Source organism: Pygocentrus nattereri, chromosome 15, assembly GCF_015220715.1.
Source record: "Pygocentrus nattereri isolate fPygNat1 chromosome 15, fPygNat1.pri, whole genome shotgun sequence".
Classification (NCBI taxonomy): Eukaryota; Metazoa; Chordata; class Actinopteri; order Characiformes; family Serrasalmidae; genus Pygocentrus; species Pygocentrus nattereri.
The window spans coordinates 4,266,937-4,287,479 of NC_051225.1; the positions used below are offsets into that span (position 1 = coordinate 4,266,937).

Sequence of the window (20,543 nt, forward strand, 5' to 3'; positions counted from 1 at the left end):
GAGACCTGCGAAACCAACCACTGCTCTTTTCGCAACGTCACTAGACAACCGAACGCGCTCAGAGGAAAACACCAACCGCCAGATCTGTTACGTCAGCAGTGACCAGCATCGTGTTGAGTGATGGGGGGAGAAGGGGGGGCCATCCTACCCACCCAGAGAGAGCGAGGCCAGTCGTGTTCTCTTGGACTCCCAGCTACGGCTGGATCATCACCCGGGATTGAATTTGCGATCTCCTGATGACACGGCCAAATGAGACTTAGACTGTTGCGCCGCTCGGGACCATGATAATTGGGTCATTTTAGAAAGTAAAATAAAAGTAGTAGCGTTAAAGGTGACATCAAGGGATTGTGGTTCAGTGAAACTTTTAAAAACGTAAAATAAAGGTAAAAATAATGCGTCAGTGCAATCAAATGATCAACCCAAACCACCAAGAATGACGAAAATCACTTCAGAGCCGCTGAAAGTAACGGAGTTATCTGAGCAGGTAGTGTGCCGTCATGCTTGATTGTGTTGTGTATCAGTGTGCATTTCCTCATTGTGTTGGCTGCTGTGGCTAAAAGAAGAACTGTCCGTCCCTCTGAAAGAAGGACAGTTGCTCGGCTTAAAGTTTCAGGTATACAGACCGTGTGTCGCATGGTCTCAGTGACTGTTAGCGGATTTGAACTAGAACTACGCAGTATGTCGTTTGTTCATCCTTATTGTGGTCTTGGCCTTTGCAATACTGCTATTGTTGAAGGCTTCAATATGTAAATTAGCCCACTAACCGATCACTGTGTCCTGTGAGCTTCCCGTCGAGTCACAGTTCCTGATAAGTTCATGTGGGGACATAACAGCTGATTTATTATTTTGTTTAGAAATATTACAGATTAACCTTTAGCCATGTTGCAACGAGGATTCATCATATCAAGAATTTACAAATGTGCTTTTAAAGTATCGTTGCTGATTGTGAAGTGTATCTCTATCAGGAGAAGCAAACGCATTACTATCTTTGAATTGAAGTTAATGGAGCAAGTCATTTTGGAATAGTTATGATGTTCCGTTCATCAGGAAATTTGAATAAATACCAAGTGGTATTTTCAGATTTTTCAAGGATTGTAATTAATGTCTTAATTGCAGTTGGTTTAAAAAAACAAAACAAAAAAAAGCCTGAAGGCCACGTAGGCCGACATCAACAACTACTTGAGGTATTAAGTAGCTCAAGAGTTTTGTAAGAACTGAGTTGCGCCTTAGTTCTGTTTTAGTTCACCGTATCACTTAATGGAAATTTTGGGGCCTCAGGTTACCTACAGTGTCTTCCCTCATCATCAATAAAAGGCAAATGATGGAATTACCTGTGCAGCACTGGGATCATTATCATAAGGATCCATATCGCTGTTGTCGGAAACAAAACCTCGTATCTCAGTTTTTGTCATAATGTGAAAACGCCTGTTGACTTTTACATTGTGTGTGAATTTCATGATGAATGGACCAATAGAAACGGCCCAAAAATAGTTGGGAAGAACGTCTGGTTCCATTGACTTGCATTAAAAGTGAAGTAGGTTTATTCCTTCTCCTGTAAAGTTACTATTTTGGAGATATGAGGTTTTGATCTGACTGCAGCGATATGTGGCGTCACACTAGATGTGCACAATATATTGCTATAACGTGGTAAACAATTTAGTGCTCTAGTATTCAGTATGATCATTTGGCTCAGACAGAATATTTAACACTTGGAGAGTTGGTATTGCTTATTGTGTTCGAATTGCGTGTTCAGTCCAACGAATATGATTCGAAAAGCACAAATATTTAAAGTGTTTTGCCATAGTGTCGTTTTTGTCCAGTTATTTTTAGTATTGAAGTCAGAAATATGGTTTTATGACTGCTCTAATCCACACAGCGATTTCATAATGGCAACTGAGTAGTCTTATGATTAACAGCTGAGTAGTTTCGAGATGAAGTGGTTTAAAGAAGTTCCCTCAGTTCTCTTATAAGTTCTCTTTGGGCTTTTATTAGTCTGTCTCTACATGAGTAACTGATTCGTTCTCTTCTCTCTGATCTTCTCTCTCCATGCAGGTACTGCACTCCTCAGCATAAAGACTTCGATGACCTCGAGAGAAAATACTGGAAAAATCTGACATTCGTGTCTCCGATCTACGGTGCAGACATTAGTGGATCCCTCTATGATCCGGTTAGTCACAGCCTTAAACTTATTCAGAGGCAGTATTTTTAAAGAAAAGTCTTATTTAATGTTTTCCCCTAATGTTAACTGTAATTGATGAGCCAGATTGGACAAAAGTGCATGTGTATGTGCACCACAAGCCCAAAGGTGTGTTGACCCCCCTCCAGATCTTTCAGTGAGTTCAGGTTGTTCAGCCACACCCAAGTCCAAAAAGCGTATAAAATGAGAGCTCAGTGTCTTTAAGCATGGCCCTGTTATAGGATGTTACCATTGTCCCAGGTCAAATTTCTGCCCTTCTAGATCTGCACCAGTCGACTGTAATAGCTGTTATTGTGTCATGAAAGCGTCTAGTAGTAATAACAGCTCAGACACGAAGCAGTAGACCATATCATCTCACAGAGCAGGGCCTCTTTCCTGCCTCTTCCCTGTGGCTTCACACACTACAGTGTTGCAAATGCATCTATAAGCAGCATCAGCACAAGAACTGTGTCAGGAGGTTCATGAAATGTGTTTCCATGACCGAGAAGCTGCATACAAGCCTGAAGACCTTTCCAGTTCCAGCAAGTCTGAGCCCTTGTGCAGGGGTGGTGCCACATCTCCAAAAGTGGTGGGGCAAAACATACGGTTTCACAAACAAACAAACAAAAAAAAAAAAACTGCTGGCTTAGTGACAAAATGCAGTTATCGCACATCTTTATCAGCCTTATATACACCGATCAGGCGTAACATTATGACCTTGCATCTACACTCATTGTCCATCTTATCAGCTCCACTTACTGTATAGCTGCACTCTGTAGTCCTACAGTTACAGACTGTAGTCCATCTGTTTCTCTGATACTCTGCTACCCTGTTCTTCAGTGGTCAGGACCCCCATGGACCCTCACAGAGCAGGTACTATTTGGGTGGTGGATCATTCTCAGCACTGCACTAACACTGACATGGTGGTTGTGTGTCTGAGTGGATCAGACACAGCAGTGCTGCTGGAGTTTTTAAACACCTCAGTGTCGCTGCTGGACTGAGAATAGTCCACCGACCAAAAATATCCAGCCAACAGCGTCCTGTGGGCAGCGTCCTGTGACCACTGATGAAGGACTAGAGGACGACCAACACAAACTGTGCAGCAGATGAGCTGGCGTCTCTGACTTTACATCTACAAGGTGGACCGACAAGGTTGGAGTGTCTAATAGAGTGGACAGTGAGTGGACACAGGGTAAAAGGGGGTAACAAAGCATCAGAGAAACAGATGGACTACAGACTGTAACTGTAGAACTACAAAGTGCAGCTATACAGTAAGTGGAGCTGATAAGATGGACAGTGAGTGTAGAAACAAGGAGGTGGTCATAGTGGTACGCCTGATTGGTGTATACGCAGTTACATGTATTTCAGTAAAATACTGATGGATTTTTCCGGTCATAATACTTTTATTTCAACTAAAGGGATCTTTTTACTCTGTTGCGTTTGCGTTTTGTATTGCTTTGTGATTGATTACAGCTCTGACTTTGGAGCTTTGTATTTTGGACCAACGAATCCCAGAAAGAGAAGAACAGAGCTGCGTAATATTCAGTTCCTGTGCTGATGAATGCTGGATGTAGTAGAAGCTCCATATTAATGCCCGTAGTTTTGGAATGGGATGTCCAACAGGCTCATATGGGTGTGATGGTCAGATGTTCACTTACATTTGGTTAAATTGAGTATATATTTTTCATCTTTTTCCTCCTGATTCAGTGTAATGATGCCATCTAGTGTTATAAAGTTCACCCTGCATTATATTTCTGAACAAGCTTTTGAGACCAAGATAAATATTTTGGTTCTCCATGTTCTTTTTGTCTGTGATATGACAGGACATTTCAGAGTGGAACATTGGTCATCTGAACACACTCCTCGACATGGTAGAGCAGGAGTGTGGCATCATCATCGAGGGTGTAAACACACCCTATCTGTATTTCGGCATGTGGAAGACCACCTTCGCCTGGCACACAGAGGACATGGACCTCTACAGCGTCAACTACCTTCACTTCGGACAGCCCAAGTCTTGGTGAGTGACTGTTACCAGTCATTTATCAGTAGTGTTAGTGAATAAGTAACACACTCTGCTCCCCGTAACCTACAGATGACCAAGAAGGATCAGCTCATTAAAAAAAATCTCAGATGTGGTCAATAACTTGAGACATGTGTGGTGTATAAAGTTTGCTTTCTTATTTTTCCACTGGAGTTATGAAGCTGACATAGTAGAATTTTAGATTTCTGGTGTAACTTCTAGTTTTACATTAGGCTTGTGGCTCCAGTCGAGATCAGTGGGTGAGTTTGGGGGGTGGGGGGGGTCGCGAAATTAGATTTTTTCGGTAAACCATCCCTTTAACTAACCATAGCTTAGGCATTAAGATGTAAACTGCACACACTGCACCATTTGTCTGGAGATAATGGTGAAAAATCCTGACTTAATCAGTCAGAAAATGTTTGAGATTAAAGGGGAGTTCCACAGAATTTTTGGAATTTCGGCATAATTCAGTCATGGGGATATAAATTAGCTCATTCACTCAGTTTCTTGATATGAAACAGTTTATTGTGAAGAAACTTAGATTTCTTGGCAGTGTTGCTGTATTACATATAGGCATGTAATACGTTACCCAGTGATCGTGCGCATGTTTACTGGCTGTTTATATGGAATCTTAATTATGGTTAAAATATTGATGAAAACTTTGTTCTATTTCTCTTTTATTGAAAAAAGAGAACCAAAACACACCTGTTCCAGCACAGCACCTCTTCCCCACCATGACTACATCTTTCTACGAAAATATACTTTCATGTCTTTCAAGCATGAATTATTAGAAAAGGCATATCCAGATTTTCAATTTTTAGTTTTTTTGGGGTTAATAATAAGAACATTCAGCAAAAGATTTGTATTGATTTTAGAGGGCAAAAAAAGATGCTGGGGGCAGGGGTGAAGGCAGAGAGCAGATTTGTTCTTTTAAGCGCAAGTTAAATGGCTTTTCAGCCCGTCACATTAACGTCTCGCGGACTCGTTCAGTTTGGCTCCCTCTCGTGGCCTTGCTGGGGTCTCCTTCTCTCTCTGGGCTCTGTCCCCCACTGAGGGAAGAGATGAGTATAAGTAGGCTGGCAGAAACGAGGCACAGGTGAACATCATCAGCTACTTAACCCGCTGGTTCACCAGACCGGCTTCTCCGTCCCGCATTCAACGCTCAGCCACGCCCCCTTCTCCACAATCAAGATATATATATATCTATATATATCTATATATATATATATATATATATATATATATATATATATATATATATATATATATATAGAATTTACAAGTTCCTATTTTTTTTTCCTTATTTATTTGTTTTGCCTTCCACCCAATGACCACTGGGATAGGCTCCAGCACCCCCTCGCGGCCCTAAGGGAGAAGCGGCTTAGATTGTGTGTGTGTGTGTGTGTTAATATGCTGCTCTTGTGGTGAAATCAATAGGTTGATTCCCAGTGATGCTGTGAGGAGGTGAAAAACCTTGAATTATCGGTGCAGTGTCAGCTGTGTCGTCAGGGGGTCATCAGTGTCGGCAGATGTAATCCCTCATTATTGTGAAACGGAATGAAAAATAAATGTATTTTGAAGTTTGTAGTAACAAACATAAAAATGCCATAACATTTCATTTTATTATATTAAATTCAGCAAATAAACACTAATTGTGCATTAAAATATGCAGTGCATTCTCCATAGAGGATGTTTTAACTTATTTTCACTTATAAAATCAACAAAAGCTGGACATTTTAACCAGGGGTGCACAAATAGTGGCCTTATGTTAACTTTGTCTATGAAAGGGTTAAAAATGCACACACACAGAAATATTTGAGTGATTTTAACATTCAAACTGCTTACATAGTTGTGGGTAAATAAGTCAAGAGCCATAGAGCCTACCTGTTCTAAAGTTTCCTACAACAGGTGGCCAGTGATTGAGAGTGCTCAGGTCTTAGACCTAATACTTTTGTTTGGCCATAGAAACTCCTCATATGACCTTTTCAGTCGTGAGGGTCAAAGCTACTACCTGTTTGAATGGACATTCGTATAATCTTTGGTGTAAAACAAGTGTTGGAGCTTGTGCGCTTCAGCTACCAGCCACATGAGGGTGCTGTTGTGGCTTCATGCGGCTCATGAATTATTTCAGAGCATGCAGGTGTTTGCCTGACTCGGAATGAGATACTTAGAAAAGGGGTCTGGAAGTGGTCAGTAGGTGGCGCTGCTGCACTGCCTGAAACGCCGCAGTCATGTGCCGTGGCTTCTGTTCTGGTGGATGGTGGAAGTTGGTTCGTTGCCGAATGGATGGAAGTCAGTGACAGTCATTCAGACAGTCGTAATTGACCGAGTAACAAATGAAATAGGAATGTATGAATTATGTAATTGTTAAAACACTTTTTAAAGCAGATTTACATGTTTTTTCTTGTTCTCTTTGTCAGGAGGTACCGTTTTAAAGCCTAAGCAGGTTTGTTGACCGTATTAGTGGCTACATTAAACACCTGAGTATTGTGTTGGTCCTTTCGTCATGTGAGGGCCAGCTAACGATTCCAGACGGCGTCAATAAAACATGAAATACAAGAAACGGAAATAGTTGTGAGGTTTTGAGATGGTACTGTAGTTTAGTGCTGTGAACGCGCTGTTTTTAGCCATTTATCACCACTTTATCCTCCTCACAGCTCCTCTCTCTCGCTCGCTGTCTCACGCTTGCTCTCTCTTGCGCTCCCGTTTTCTCACAGCCTCTCTCTACTGCTCTTTCTTGCTCGCTCTTGCTCTCGCGCGCTCTCTCGCTCTCTCTCTCTCTCTCTCTCTCTCTCTCTCTCTCTCTCTCTCTCTCTCTCTCTCTCTCTCTCTCTCACTCTGAGATCTGATCTGATCCTCTGCTGTTATCGATTAGCTGTGCTGAGCTGTGTCCTGTCAGACGTCTGAGTGTTCAGTGATGCTTTCATTCTCCACTTTATTCAGTTCGTGCAGCTGCTGTCAGACGTTCTGTCCTCTTTGCTCCTCTTTCTTTTCTGTCTCACCCTCTCGCTTTTTTCCTTTTCCCTGTCCTTCATTTTGTTGCCTTTGTCCTTGTTTTTCCTTCCTTTTATTTTTTCTATTTTTTGCGCTTTCCTTCTTTTCTTTCTCTCTTTCTCCATCTTTCTCACTTTTTCTTGTCCTTTTTCATTTTTTTGTTTTCTCTTTTTCTCTCTCTCTCTGTCCCCCCGCCCCAAGGCTGTTATAGTCCCGTGTAAACCTGCGTGTCTGTGTCGAGAGATGAGTGATGATTGAGTTCAGACTAAAGTTTCTTTTTTTGTTTAGTTTTATTTTTTTCTAACTGAAGTTGTGTGCGTGCGTGTGTGTGCGTGTGTGTGTGTGCATGCGCACGTGCGCTGAAGTTCACTAGGTGGTCCTGTTGTTTGCTGCTGAAAGCGTTTAAATAAGCACTGTGGCCTCGTGGGGGTTCAGAAGCTGGTGGGGGCTCTTCTGCTTTCCTTTCTTACATTCTCTCTCTTTCCTGTTATTGTCGTCATGGCCTTTCAGGCTCTGTGTTGTCGTTGTTCTGTCTTCAGCTTTTTTTTCGCTCTTTGTTTATGTAGAGAATGACTGAACGACTCTTAAATCGGTCGGTCGTTCTTTCTTTTCTTTTTCTGTCTCTTTGTTTTTGTCTTTTATTTCTTTGTCTGATCTCCCATACAGTGTCTTTCTGTGTCTGTCTGATCTGTTTTCTCTTCCTCTCATATATGCAAACAAGTTCAGCATATCGCTCTCGCTTACTCTCTCTCGCTCTCGCTTGCTCGCTCTCTCGCTCATGCTCTTTCACTCTCGCTTGCTCGCTCTCTTGCCCGCTCTCTCATTCTCGCTTGCTTGCTCTCTCGCTCGCTCTCTCACTCTCGCTTGCTCGCTCTCTCGCTTGCTCGCTCGCTCTCACTTACTCGCGTTCTCGTTTGCTCTCTCACTCTTGCTCGCTCACTCATTCTCGCTTGCTCGCTCTCTTGCTCGCTCTCTCACTCTCACTTGCTCGCTCTCGCTTGCTCGCTCGCTCGCTCGCTCTCTCGCTCGCTCTTGCTCTCGCTCGCTCTCACTTACTCGCGTTCTCGTTTGCTCTCTCACTCTCGCTTGCTCTCTTTCTATCTGTGTGTCTAAGCTAACTTTCTCTCTGTTTTTCCATCTACTCTCTGTTCTGTTGTCTTGTTGAGATCTGTATTTTCCGTGTTGGCTCTCTGACCCCCCCCGCTCACTGCGGTGTAACCCCCTCCTCTCCACACTGAAATTTAATCGCTCTCGCTTTTTGAGTAATTACAGTATGTTAAGCTGTGTGTGGTGTTTGTCTAACCCCGCTGTTCAGTCACTGTGAAATTAACTTCATTCCCCTCCGACTCCGCACCCATCAAGGTCATATTTCCCCTCCAGATCTGCTGTCAGATTCTTAAAGATTTGTGCAGTTGTGCTACACACTGCTAGAAATAATCACTGCACTTGTGTCTGAGACGGAGAGAGACGTGAATATTGCTAAAAGCCTCTGGCTGTTTTCTTTTATCTGTCGTGCTAGTTGATGACTGATAAAAGCTATGTGCTGTATGTGGACGCGTTTGCTGAGTCTGACTGATGCGTTTCAGAACCACCACGTGCCAGTGTAAGAAAAACTGCGTCTTTCCAGACTTAACGGGATGTTAGTGAGTAGCTACTGCAATAAGAAGGCAATAAAACACTCAGACAAAACCTCAAACATCCAACGACTTTACAAGTCTGCACCCATTACTGAAATGAAGCACTGCTCCTGATGTAGCCAGATGTCGCACCTTTAAGGTGATTTAAAGTCATAGGCCAGTCGTGGGCTGGAGGTTAGGGAACCAGCCTTGTGATCGGAAGGTTGCCAGTTCGATCCCCTGAGCTGACGGTCTGTGACTGAGATGCCCTTGAGCAAGTCACCTAACCCCTAATCGCTCCCCGGGCACTGTGGATAGGGCTGCCCACCGCTCCGGGCAAGTGTGCTCACTGCCCCCTAGTGTGTGTCTTCACTAGTGTGTATGTGGTGTTTCACTGCAGGCATGGGTTAGATTGTGGAGGTGAAAATTCCCCGTTGTGAGACTAATAAGGCTGCATCTTAATCTTAAGTCAGAGACGATGGCTCATCTGCTGCTGCACAGTTTGTGCTAGTCCTGCATCAGTGGTCACAGGACGCTGCCCACAGGACGCTGATGGCTCGGTGTTTCTGGTTGGTAGACTATTCTCAGTCCAGCAGAGACACTGAGGTGTTTAACAACTCCAGCAGCACTGCTGTGTCTGATCCACTCAGATCAGCACAACTGAGCTGCTGAGAGAGATCCACCACCCAAATAGTACCTGCTCTGTGGGGGTCCATGGGGGTCCTGATCACTGAAGAACAGGGTAGCAGAGTATCAGAGAAACAGATGGACTACAGTCTGTAACTGTAGAACTACAGAGTGCAGCTATACAGTAAGTGGAGCTGATAAAATGCAAAATGAGCTTAGAAACAAGGAGGTGGTCATGATGTTACACCTAATCCGTGTAAATCCTTGTGAGGTCAGAGATTTCCACCCTGAACTTTTTTAAGGCAGCATAAAACTGAGCCAGTAGTTATCCTGCACAGCAATAACGCATTTCTGCCTGGCTGCAAATGTTTATTTTCCATAACGCTCCCACGCACAGAGCAACTGAATTTGAAGATGCACAGTGATGTCAAAAGGGCAGTTTGGACATTTGTTTTCTTGTGAATACGCATTTAAAAACATGGATTTTTTTTTTTTCTTCTTCAGACAGCCAAAGATCGTTTCATGCTTGCCTCGATCAGCTGTCAGTCACTTCATTTTGGCTTGGATTTGGGCCAAACACAGAAAAGACTCATAGTTCATCAAGACAAAATATTAGATGTGTTGAAAAAGGCAGCAAAAGCTCAGAAGTGCCACTTTTTATTAAAATCCTTTGCTAAAAGTGCTTGGTCCCCTTTCTTTCTGGTGCAGTTTTATTCCTCCTGTGTGCACGCCCACACTTTGAGGATTAGATAAAGATCTTTAAAGGAGTGCTGTCTGTTACATCTGGAACATAGATTTAGGAGTAGCACCTTCAGCACTGCGCTGACTTTGGTTCCAGGCTTGTTTCAGGTCAACAGGGTTTCTATTCTTTAAAGTGGGGATGTTGAAATGCTCATATTAATGCAATTTTTCTTGATACAATAGAGACAGTGGGCACTGATCACAGAGATCCACAACATAACATCATTTCTGTGGGATTACAAGTGCAGTGAAATGAACAGAGTGCAGTGTCTCGCAGTAGCTCCACATGATCTGTCAGTATTCCATCAGATATCAGTTTAAAATACCAGCCAATGTCCTTCCAGTGCTGATTACTTATTGTTAAGCGATTATTGGTGACTGCCGATATGATTGGCAGTATCAGTGTGCAACCTTCGTTCTCACAGTTCTATTAAACACACTTTTTAGAAATAAAGCCTGTGTTAATTACACTTTCGCCAGACAAGGCGGTCTTGTTTTGGAGTTGACCTTCAGAAGTTAAATTAGAATAAATTTATTTTTTTATTCTGAATGGGCTCTTCTTGTTTGCTTCTGCAATAAACAATCACATCCTGTTGTGAACTGTGAGGTAAAATCATAAATATTAGTTAAAATGCACCAAACAAGAAACAAACAAACAAACAAAAAGCTGTTGTCTAAAGAAAACCGTCAAGGCTCCATCTCAGTACCTTTAGTCAGGGAACATAACTGAACCACGATCCACTGAAATGATGTTTTCTAAGCTGTGCTGACTCCACACGCCCCGCCTCGCCTCCAGGCTTTTACTCTACTGCTCTGGTTTAAAACATTCGGTTATGAAAAGGAACAAATACCAACTTTTCACCTGGAAAAACTGATTTAAAGTTCACAATCAGACCTTAAAACCACTGCTGTACCTTGTTCAATCTGTTTGATGCTGAGATTAATATTCTTTATAAATGATTATCTGCTGATATGATTCTAGTGGAATTGGCGAGGCCTGTTAAAGTGCAGAACGGGAACTTCTGTGCTCTCCTGTCTTGATGTTTGGTAAACAGTCTTTCTGGCGGAATCGAGCGTCTGCAGGTTTCAGCCTGTCTGATTTCATTCCCCTCTCCTCGAGGAGAGCTCTGCGTGTGGTGAGGATTCTGGAGTTAGGGGAAAACATCCGCACCCCTAATTGTCCCGGCCCATCGGTTTGCCTTTTATCTGCGCTGAGAGAGATATCACATTAGCATCGATCTGCAGAGGCACCTCGCTCTCCAAATTCAATCTGCCTGCACTAATGACCTTAGAGTTGTTAGCAGACGGGGCACTTGAGGACCTTTGATTTCTGAACGGTCACCTGACTGGCAAATCAGGACTCTGATCATCAGGTATTACAATGCAAAACAAGGGACCATTTTTTTTTTTTTTTCTCCCCCCTCCCTCATCAAATGCCTTTTTATATGTGTGAAACAGATCATTGACATCCTAAGCAATGGGAATTCCACTGAATTTTCTAAATGAGTAATTATACGGATAAGATATAGAAAGTCCGAGTAGTTGTGAGATTTGCTGTTCTAAAGAAATCTGAGGTCAGAATTGGTGGTGATAGGAACCAAATGTCTGAAGTCCTTCCGAAAGTTAGGAATGGTACTTTGCTTGATGTCTTTGTTTCACATTAGTTTTGAGGAAGAAAACAAAACCAAACGTGGGCCTAAAACATTTACGGTGGAGGGTACATGCAGGGTGTTGGGCAAAATAGTCCCCAAATAAAACACATTTGTAACTACTTTATCTCCAATGCTCAGAAGACACGTGTGGGTTCACTGGTGGTTTGTCTGTACAATTAACCATTTCACACCAAACCACTCTGAAGGACTTTTTACATGTCACCTACTGCACTATGCAGGAGTTTAGATAAATAAGAGGAATTCCCCTGATCCGTAACTGAAATAACTGCAGTCATCTGAGCCATTTGTATGAGTGGGCTGTGCGGTTTAGTGACGCACGAAATGGTTCAGGATCAGATTTTTATTTAAAGAGAAAGAGAATCTTTTCCAAAGTCAGTCATTGGCCTTTACCATCCACTATCTAGAGGCATCTGGGCTGGAGGAGGGGGCAGTCATGGAGGTTAGGGAGTCAGCCCTGTGACCGGAAGCTAGTCAGCTCGATCCCCTGAGCCAACACTATGTAACTGAAGTGCCCTTGAGCAAGACACCTAACCCCTAACTGCTCCCCAGGTGCCGTGGATAGGGCTGCCCACCGCCCTGAGCAAGTGCACTCACTGCCCCCTAGTGTGTGTGCTCAGTAGTGTGTATGTGGTGTTTCACTGCATGGATGGGTCAAATGCGGAGGTAAAATGAACTAATAAGGGTCACTTAATTAATTTTCTCATGGTTCTGAGATTTACTAACTCTTGATTAGTCATACAAAAGCATGTTTATGCATGCTCAGTGTTTTCCAGTGCAAATGTCTGCCTGCTCCTCTCTGAGCTGCCCTTGGGGCACATCAGCACATTCAGTATTCTGATATGTAAACAAAGTCATTCAGAGTGGATGGATGTGAAGCGCTGTGTTGTAGAGAGATTTGTACAGTGGTGGTGATATGAACCAGGGGTTGCCATGACTACGACACCAATATGGCCATTTTAATTACTGTTCAAAAGCACCAGCGAAGCTACATGTGCCTTATGAATTTTAATATGGAATATTGATCATGAAATGGTATTTCCTTACAGCGCTCTGCATGTACTTCTCCGCAATTATTGAATTTTATTTTGCTGGTTTAAGCCAAAAACGTAGTTCAGAATCACGATGAAACTGTTTCTCAGGCATCAGGCAGTGAAATCATAACCATTTCATGTGATAACTTTCTGTGGAGGAGCATTTAGTGGTGGTTAGTGTGGTGGTTAACTACACTGCCTTCTACACTGTAGACTGGGGTTCAGTCCCCACCAGGGTAAACACCCTACACTATACCAGTAAGAGTCCTTGGGCAAGACTCCTAACACCACCTTGGCCTGCCTGTGTAAAATGATCAGATTGTAAGTCGCTCTGGATAAGAGCGTCAGTCAAATGCCATAAATGTAAATGTAAATTTAGAGGTGGACGTCTGGTTTCTATCACCACCACTGTGAAGAATTCTGATTCGGTAAGTTTCTCTTGAATGCAGCATTTAACACCAAACCGCTCTGAACAACTGCGTCTCAGCATTTGCTTCTAAACGTTTTGAATTATGTTGAATTTTTAAAAGATGTGGAAATCTGTTATTCTCTACTCCTGTGGAAAATGATACAGCAATAACTGTGAATATATACATAAATAAACATTGAACCAGAGGTTCAAATGATCACAATTCAACGATTAACCATAGTATCGGTACAGCCGCAAGCCTGAGATCAGCGTCATCATCTTAAAGCCCTGCTGTTTCTGTTTCATGCCTGACTTTGGTCATTTTCCTGTGCCCGTCTCTGCTATAGGTGGATGTAGTAGTGTTGTGTGTGCCCTCTAGTGCTGTAGAGTTTATTTTAGGTGTAGATCAGCCTGTGAGCGTGCCGTCGCTATGACAACAGTGCTCAGCTCATCAGCACGAAACTCAGATTGGCTGATTTAAATGTGCAGTTTTCACACCTGCTGTACACTTTGGAGAGCTATTGGTCATTTGTCCACTGCCCTGTGAGGTCCTATGGATGTGCTAGATGTAATATTATTAAATATAATTAAATTAAATATAAATAACTCGCTCACTGTATTAACAATAATACTTGCAGACAATGTTTTATACATGCTAACGCGCTCTAGTCCATGTCGTGCCTTTTCTTCTGAAGTGACGATTTGACACGTTCTTTAATTTGCCATTGTAAAGTTGTTGAACTCAAGTGCAGCGAGTTACACATTATTGGCAGAACATACATTTGTACCTGTTCCTAACTCGGTACTAGGAGTGGACAGTACAGACTCATATCGGTCAGTGTTTTCTGTTGTTCAGAAAGTAATAACATTTAATACCATTTGTTATTGTCATTGTTATGGTCTTTTTTTTTTCTTCATCACTCGTTCCTCCCATTGACTCCCATTCGTTTTCGCCCAAACCTCAGCCCTGACACCAAAATTCATGTACTAATTCAGCGCAGGGCCCCAGGTTCTAATCCAAAGTGCAGTTTTTACATTGCAAGAGCTCTAACCTTATTGCCAGTGTTGCCCTGGCAAGTAAAAAGTGATGAAATTTACCCTAATACCACAGAGCTTATGAAGCAGACAGACAGCCACGCATGTGCTGTGACATCACAACCACGACTCGCTGGCAGTCGTACTGTACCTACAGCGTTTCAGCCCCAACCCAGATGAAGTGGATGTTCTGGTCTTCTTCTTAATGTATAGAAATAAAACATCAATTCTTATAGAAGTCACAGAAATCGTGGTACGATAGTTTCCCCAAATAGTTCAGCCGTCTTTTTACCCTGTATCTAGAACAAGAACAGATATACTGTTGACTCGGGTGCTTTGGCATCTGCCCATTGGCTTCTCTTATAAGTGTGTTTTGAGTCTGTGGGTTTTCTTTGATTAAGTGCATTGAAACATATTGTCAGTAGTAATAAAAATACTTCAGATAGATTAGATTAGATTAAATTAGATTAGAAGGTACAGGAATGTTCTTTTAAATAAGATGTGCTTGTACTGTGCTGTCGCACCACTAGGGGGCAATGTGGTGTAAGTTTCTAAAGCCTTCATCACCCCTACTTCTTATTCCTCATGCGTCACTGAGCTGTAGTCAGAGGGAGTGTGAAAGGTAGGTTTTACATTTGTGACAAAAGGTCTCAGGAGGCTTTAGCTTTCCTGCAAACTTAGAAATAATTGTGGTAATAAACATGACGACAAAAACTGGCTGGATGTCAGAGAAAGATTTACTAGTGCAGCCAGTAAATCATATCATTTTGGTTCATTTGACATCTGGAAGAGTGAGTGGAGAATTGGTGCTCGGACGTATTGATTAAATTCAGTATCATGATATTTTCCTAATATCACTATGTTGGATGATATTTGTTAATGGTCCTTTAGTGTTGCTTCTCTGTGCCAAAGAAATCTCTCGTCAACCTCCACATTCTTGTAAATGTTAAGCAAAATTCCAGAACCAAGTTTACTGTTTATTTTTTGGGTTTTAAACTCGTCTGAGGCAGTGAATTGCATTACGGTTGACTGTGTCAGGTCTTGGTTATCATGAAGAAAACACACAGAATAGAATTAAATGAGTACAAACTGCTTGGCGACAGGGAAGACATTGTTTCATGGGCTTTATATCATGGATGCAATGGCCATTTTCAGATATATAATTAAAAATAATGCTAGAAATATAACTGAGGAGCTCCCAAGTAGCACAACCATCTAAGCGTTGGCTGTATCATCAGGAGATCTCGAGTTCAATCCCTGGAGATGCTACAGACGTCCGTGGCCGGGAGTCCAAGAGAGCACAATTGGCCTCGCTCTCTCTGGGATACGACTACTACTAAACCTACTCTGGGAATAGGTTTTATAGATAGAGCACAATTATATTTTGCAAGTCGCCTGACCTACAGGCACCAACCACTGAAGAACAGGCTAAAAGGGGGTAGCAAAGTATCAGAGAAACAGATGGACTACAGTCTGTAACTGTAGAAGTACAGAGTGCAGCTATACAGTAAGTGGAGCTGATAAGATGGACAATGCCTGATTGGTGTTTATACATGTCACCGTGTCACAAGTGGTACGTAAACGTGTCCATCAGTGTCCTTGCACGGTATCGAGGAGGGGAAGTGAACCATGTTGCTATTTTTCTCCGCCAGCTGGTGCATGATGATGTAATCAAAAATCAGAAGATGTTTAAGAGGCGAACAAAAGGCATTCCGTTTTGACTGAAGATGACAGAAAAGACAATATTGTTGTCATTTGCTCATTTTAAAATCGTGCTCGACGTGACCAGGGACGTAAAATAAGAAGGTGAAAAAGTACATTTTCATTTAAAGTGACTTCAAAGCTGGGATTGCGCCTCCCAAACAACAAAACAAAGCGGTGACGGTTCATAAGCTTCTGTCTGCATCCTCTAACAGTAAAGTGGGGGTAGAGGGCATTAAGCTTGTGTGTGTTTCCCAAACACCGCTCTCCTGCTCTCTGGTTCTGTTCATCTCAATAACTGCTGCATCTCTCTTTTCTCATCCTGCAGGTATGCCATCCCTCCTGAACACGGAAAGAGGCTGGAAAGACTCGCACAAGGTAACGCCTCGCTCTTTCACTCCACCGCTTCTTGCACTGTGAGTTTTGGAGAGCAATGCTGGTGTCGTTGACTCTGTGACCAGCGCGCTGTTACGTCTCAGGACAAAGTAACACCCAGAGCTTTCGTCTCTCAAACCCCTGTAATTACCGCTCTATTCAGGCTCTGTGACTTCACTCCTGCTTCTGGCTTGAACCTCTGCAGTTAGAGAGCTCTGAGCGAACGGTTAAAGGGAAAAATAAAGTGCGCTCGTCTTCCTGAAAATTGCATGAACAGATGTCACACTTTCTCAGTGCCGAATCTTTAACGCCCGCGCCACGAGAAAACCACAGAGACGGCAGATGCTCCACACGTTCTGCCTGGCAGTGACCATCCGGAGAGTAGATGGCAAAGAGTGATCTGTTTGGAGGAAAGAAAGAGAGAGGTAGATGTAGAGAGGAAGAGAGAGAGAGGGAGGAACATTAATATAGAGAGAAGGAACGGAAGGGGAGACGGAGAGGATGACTGTGAGAGAAAGGGAACCAGGGAGATGATGACTAGGAGAGAGAGACAGGCTAGAGAGGGTGAGAATACTCTGACAGACAGACTTGGGAGGGGAGAGAGAGGGAGATGATGACTTCGGGAGAGAGAGGGTGAGAATACTGAGACAGACAGACAGGGTAACTTGGGAGGGGGGAGAGAGAGGGAGATGATGACTTGGGGAGAGAGAGGGAGATGATGACTTGGGGAGAGAGAGGGAGATGATGACTTGGGGAGAGAGAGGGAGATGATGACTTGGGGAGAGAGAGGGAGATGATGACTTGGGGAGAGAGAGGGAGATGATGACTTGGGGAGAGAGAGGGAGATGGTGACTTGGGGAGAGAGAGGGAGATGATGACTTGGGGAGAGAGAGGGAGATGATGACTTGGGGAGAGAGAGGGAGATGATGACTTGGGGAGAGAGGGTGAGAATACTCAGACAGACAGGGTGACTTGGGAGGCGAGAGAGAGGGTGGAAATACTAGGGGAGAGAGAGAGAGACAGTGTAACTTTGGATGAGACTGGGTAACTTGGGGGAAGAGAGAGGAAGATGATGACTAGGAGGTAGAGAGAGAGAGGCTAACCTGGGGGGGAGGGGGATAATGACTAGGGGAGAGAGGGAGATGGTAGGTGTTTCTACTAAAGTGTCCAGTGAGTGTACAGTAGCGCACAAGGTTTAGTATTAACAACTCGTCCATTATATGATTAATTGTATCATGATGCATCCCAATATGAGATTAGATCAATAATCAATAATAAGACTCAACAAACAGCAGGATCCCTGTCTTGACGAATGCGTAGCAAGCAGTGATCTGCTTATGGAAACTGTAGAAAAAGCGATACGTGCTAAAACGTGGTAAAAGCTGCACTTCTGTTTTGTTACCATACTGCCGTCTAGAGGTGTTTGAAGGGAATTCTACTGATTTTATTTATTTATTTTTTAGGTTTTTGTCTAATGCAGTCGTTGGGTTGCAGACAAGCTCATTCAGAGTGGTTCGATGTGAAATGGTTCGTTGTAGAGAAACATTCGGACTCGGATTTCTTCACAGTGGTGGTGATAAGAACCAGAGGTCGCAACGTCTGAACGCCTAATGTCATAACCACTAGTGAACCTACACGTCTTCTCGCTCTCTCACGGGAATGCACACACTCTTAAAAACATTCCCATGGCTGCAGTGGTTTCTGCTAATGCGGCCGTGCTGTAGTGCAGTTATATACACATCTATCACCTCTCCCGCATTAGCCAGTCAGGGCCACGCTCTCGTCTGCTTTGCTCTGTCTCCGCTCCCCTTTTACTCAGCTTAATATCCCACTTAAAAGACAAAACGAAGCTTCAGGTTAATATCCCTCAAGGGAAAGCTCCGGAACGCCGGCCGCATCCTAATGTGGATTAATATCCGCCTCCGTCTGCCTCTTTCCTCACCTGGGCTATCTTCTCTCAGCATCTCTGCAAATAAAAAGCTTTGTGGAGCTTTGTGTAAATATCTCTTAAACAGTATAGTTCAAACCAAAGGTGGCAAGATCATTATACACCGCTGATGAAATCATCTCTGTTACATGAAAGGATAGCTAGTGGTCGGCCACTGCTGCGGTCAGTCCAGACACAGCTGGCGAGAATCACTTGAATTGGAAAGGCTGCAAAAGCAAAAAATGAATTAATTTCTTGTACATTTAATGTTTTGGCAAGCTGAGTTCAGTTAGGTAAACTTTTAAGGGGAATTTCACAAATTTTTGAAAAATTTCTACATTGTTATGGACTTAATATTAAGTTTAAGTGACCCTTATTAGTCCCACAATGGGGAAATTGGGGAAATCACCTCTGCATTTAACCCATCCGTGATATGAAAGATATGAAATGTTGGGGGTAAATGTGAATTAATACGCTTGCTTTGGGCACTTTTGCCTTACAGCGTCTTGCATGTTCTCTACAGGTGTTGTAAAAATATGTTTTAGGCCACAACTATCATAAAACAATGACCCAGGCTCTAATCAACATATTTGTAGCTATTTTATGTGTGTTACAGACTTTGTGAGGTTGCTTTTAGGCATTAAATGCTTCGGACATCTGATTCTTAACACCACCACTGTGAAGGTTTTCTAGAATTGTTGGAGAATTTCACATCAAACCACTTTAAATTCCACTTAATGTGGAATTTTCGGCACAGATTTGCGAACCTTGAAAGTGAGAGCCAATAGAAAATGAAGGGTAGGTGCTGTGATTTCTTTCTTGACAAAACATCTAATGGAAGACCATCTGTTCAGTCTGAGTAATGTTGGCTGTTGCTCACATTACCAAAAAAAAAAACTACCTACACTGTCAGAAATAAAGGGGCTAAACTGTCACTGGGGCCCCTCTGGTCACTGTGCTGGTAGCCTCAATGGTACAGCTCGGTACCTTTAGTCAGGGAACATAACTGAACCATAATCCACTGAAATGATCTGTTCTAAGCTGGACTGACTCCACACGCCTCGCCTCGCCTCCAGGCTTTTATTCTACTGCTCTGTTTTAAAACATTCGGTTATGAAAAGGAACAAATACCAACTTTTCACCTGGAGGAACTGATTTAAACTTCACCATCAGACCTTAAACCCACTGTAGAACCTTTGAGGGAACATTTACACTGTTTGGACCTTGATGAACAAGAAATGTACCTGATCAGAACCTTCATATCTAACAGTGTTGTTAATATTGGCTGTTTACTGAACAGCTGTGTTCTCTTCAGAAGCATGTCAGGTTGACCCCTAATCGTCTGATTTTAAACTAGTAAGGCAGAAGTCTGATGTGACCACAACATAAGACTCTTATGTCTTGGTAGAAATCTCTAGCTGCTGCAACTGCTGGTAAAAAGAGTTTCGCATCTTTCTTTTTTTTTCTGTTTCCACTCATGAGTGAGTTGCTGCAGCGTTTCAGCATAAACCGAGAAGCTGCAAGTAGGCATGATGAAAAACGACAAAGAAAGGAAGAGAGAGAAATACGTTGTAGATATTGCGTCGGAAAACGATTAGCTGACCATCTTCCTTACATCTCAGTTTATGTTCACAACTCTATGGTGTTAAAGGGCCCCTATCATAGAAAACCAGATTTTCTTCAGCTTTAGAGTTGAGTGAATGTAAACATTGTTAGAGTTTCAGAAAGTCCCCAATCCTGACAGTCTGTGTAAAGAAACTTGGCTGTTTCATGAAAACCAACACTTGTACATACACCAATCAGATAACATTCTGACCACCTCCTTGTTTCTACACTCATTGTCCATTTTATCAGCTCCGCTTACTGTATAGCTGCACTTTGTAGTTCTATAGTTACAGACTGTGTGTTGGTGGGTGTTGTGCTGGTCTAAGTGGATCAGATATAGCAGTTCTGCTGGAGCTTTTAAACACTGCGACATAAGCTGGACGTCCGTCCCACTGCCCACTCTTAAACATCAGAGCATAGGCTTCGTCTCCTCTGCAGACCAGTTTCTTCTCCGCCGTGCTGAATGCTATAAACTTTCTCTGCACATGCAGAACGGACTTAAACTTTCCGATAGGGAATGTAATCAGATAGAGGCGTTTACACGGATATTATTCTTCTGTTTAATGGATTATTTACAGGATTACCCACCTCATTTGGTCAGGTGGAAATTGTA

The 20,543-nt window shown here is 42.9% G+C and overlaps 1 protein-coding gene across 1 annotated transcript in view; it reads left to right on the plus strand.

The window, feature by feature from the left end:
* Positions 1-20,543, plus strand: part of kdm4b (lysine (K)-specific demethylase 4B) — an 84,368-nt gene that overhangs the window by 10,048 nt on the left and 53,777 nt on the right. Inside the window, exons 4-6 of the mRNA XM_017683964.2 lie at positions 2,053-2,167; positions 4,000-4,193; positions 16,352-16,401. Of these exons, the coding sequence (XP_017539453.1) occupies positions 2,053-2,167; positions 4,000-4,193; positions 16,352-16,401 (359 nt within the window). The remainder of the gene's footprint in view (positions 1-2,052; positions 2,168-3,999; positions 4,194-16,351; positions 16,402-20,543) is intronic.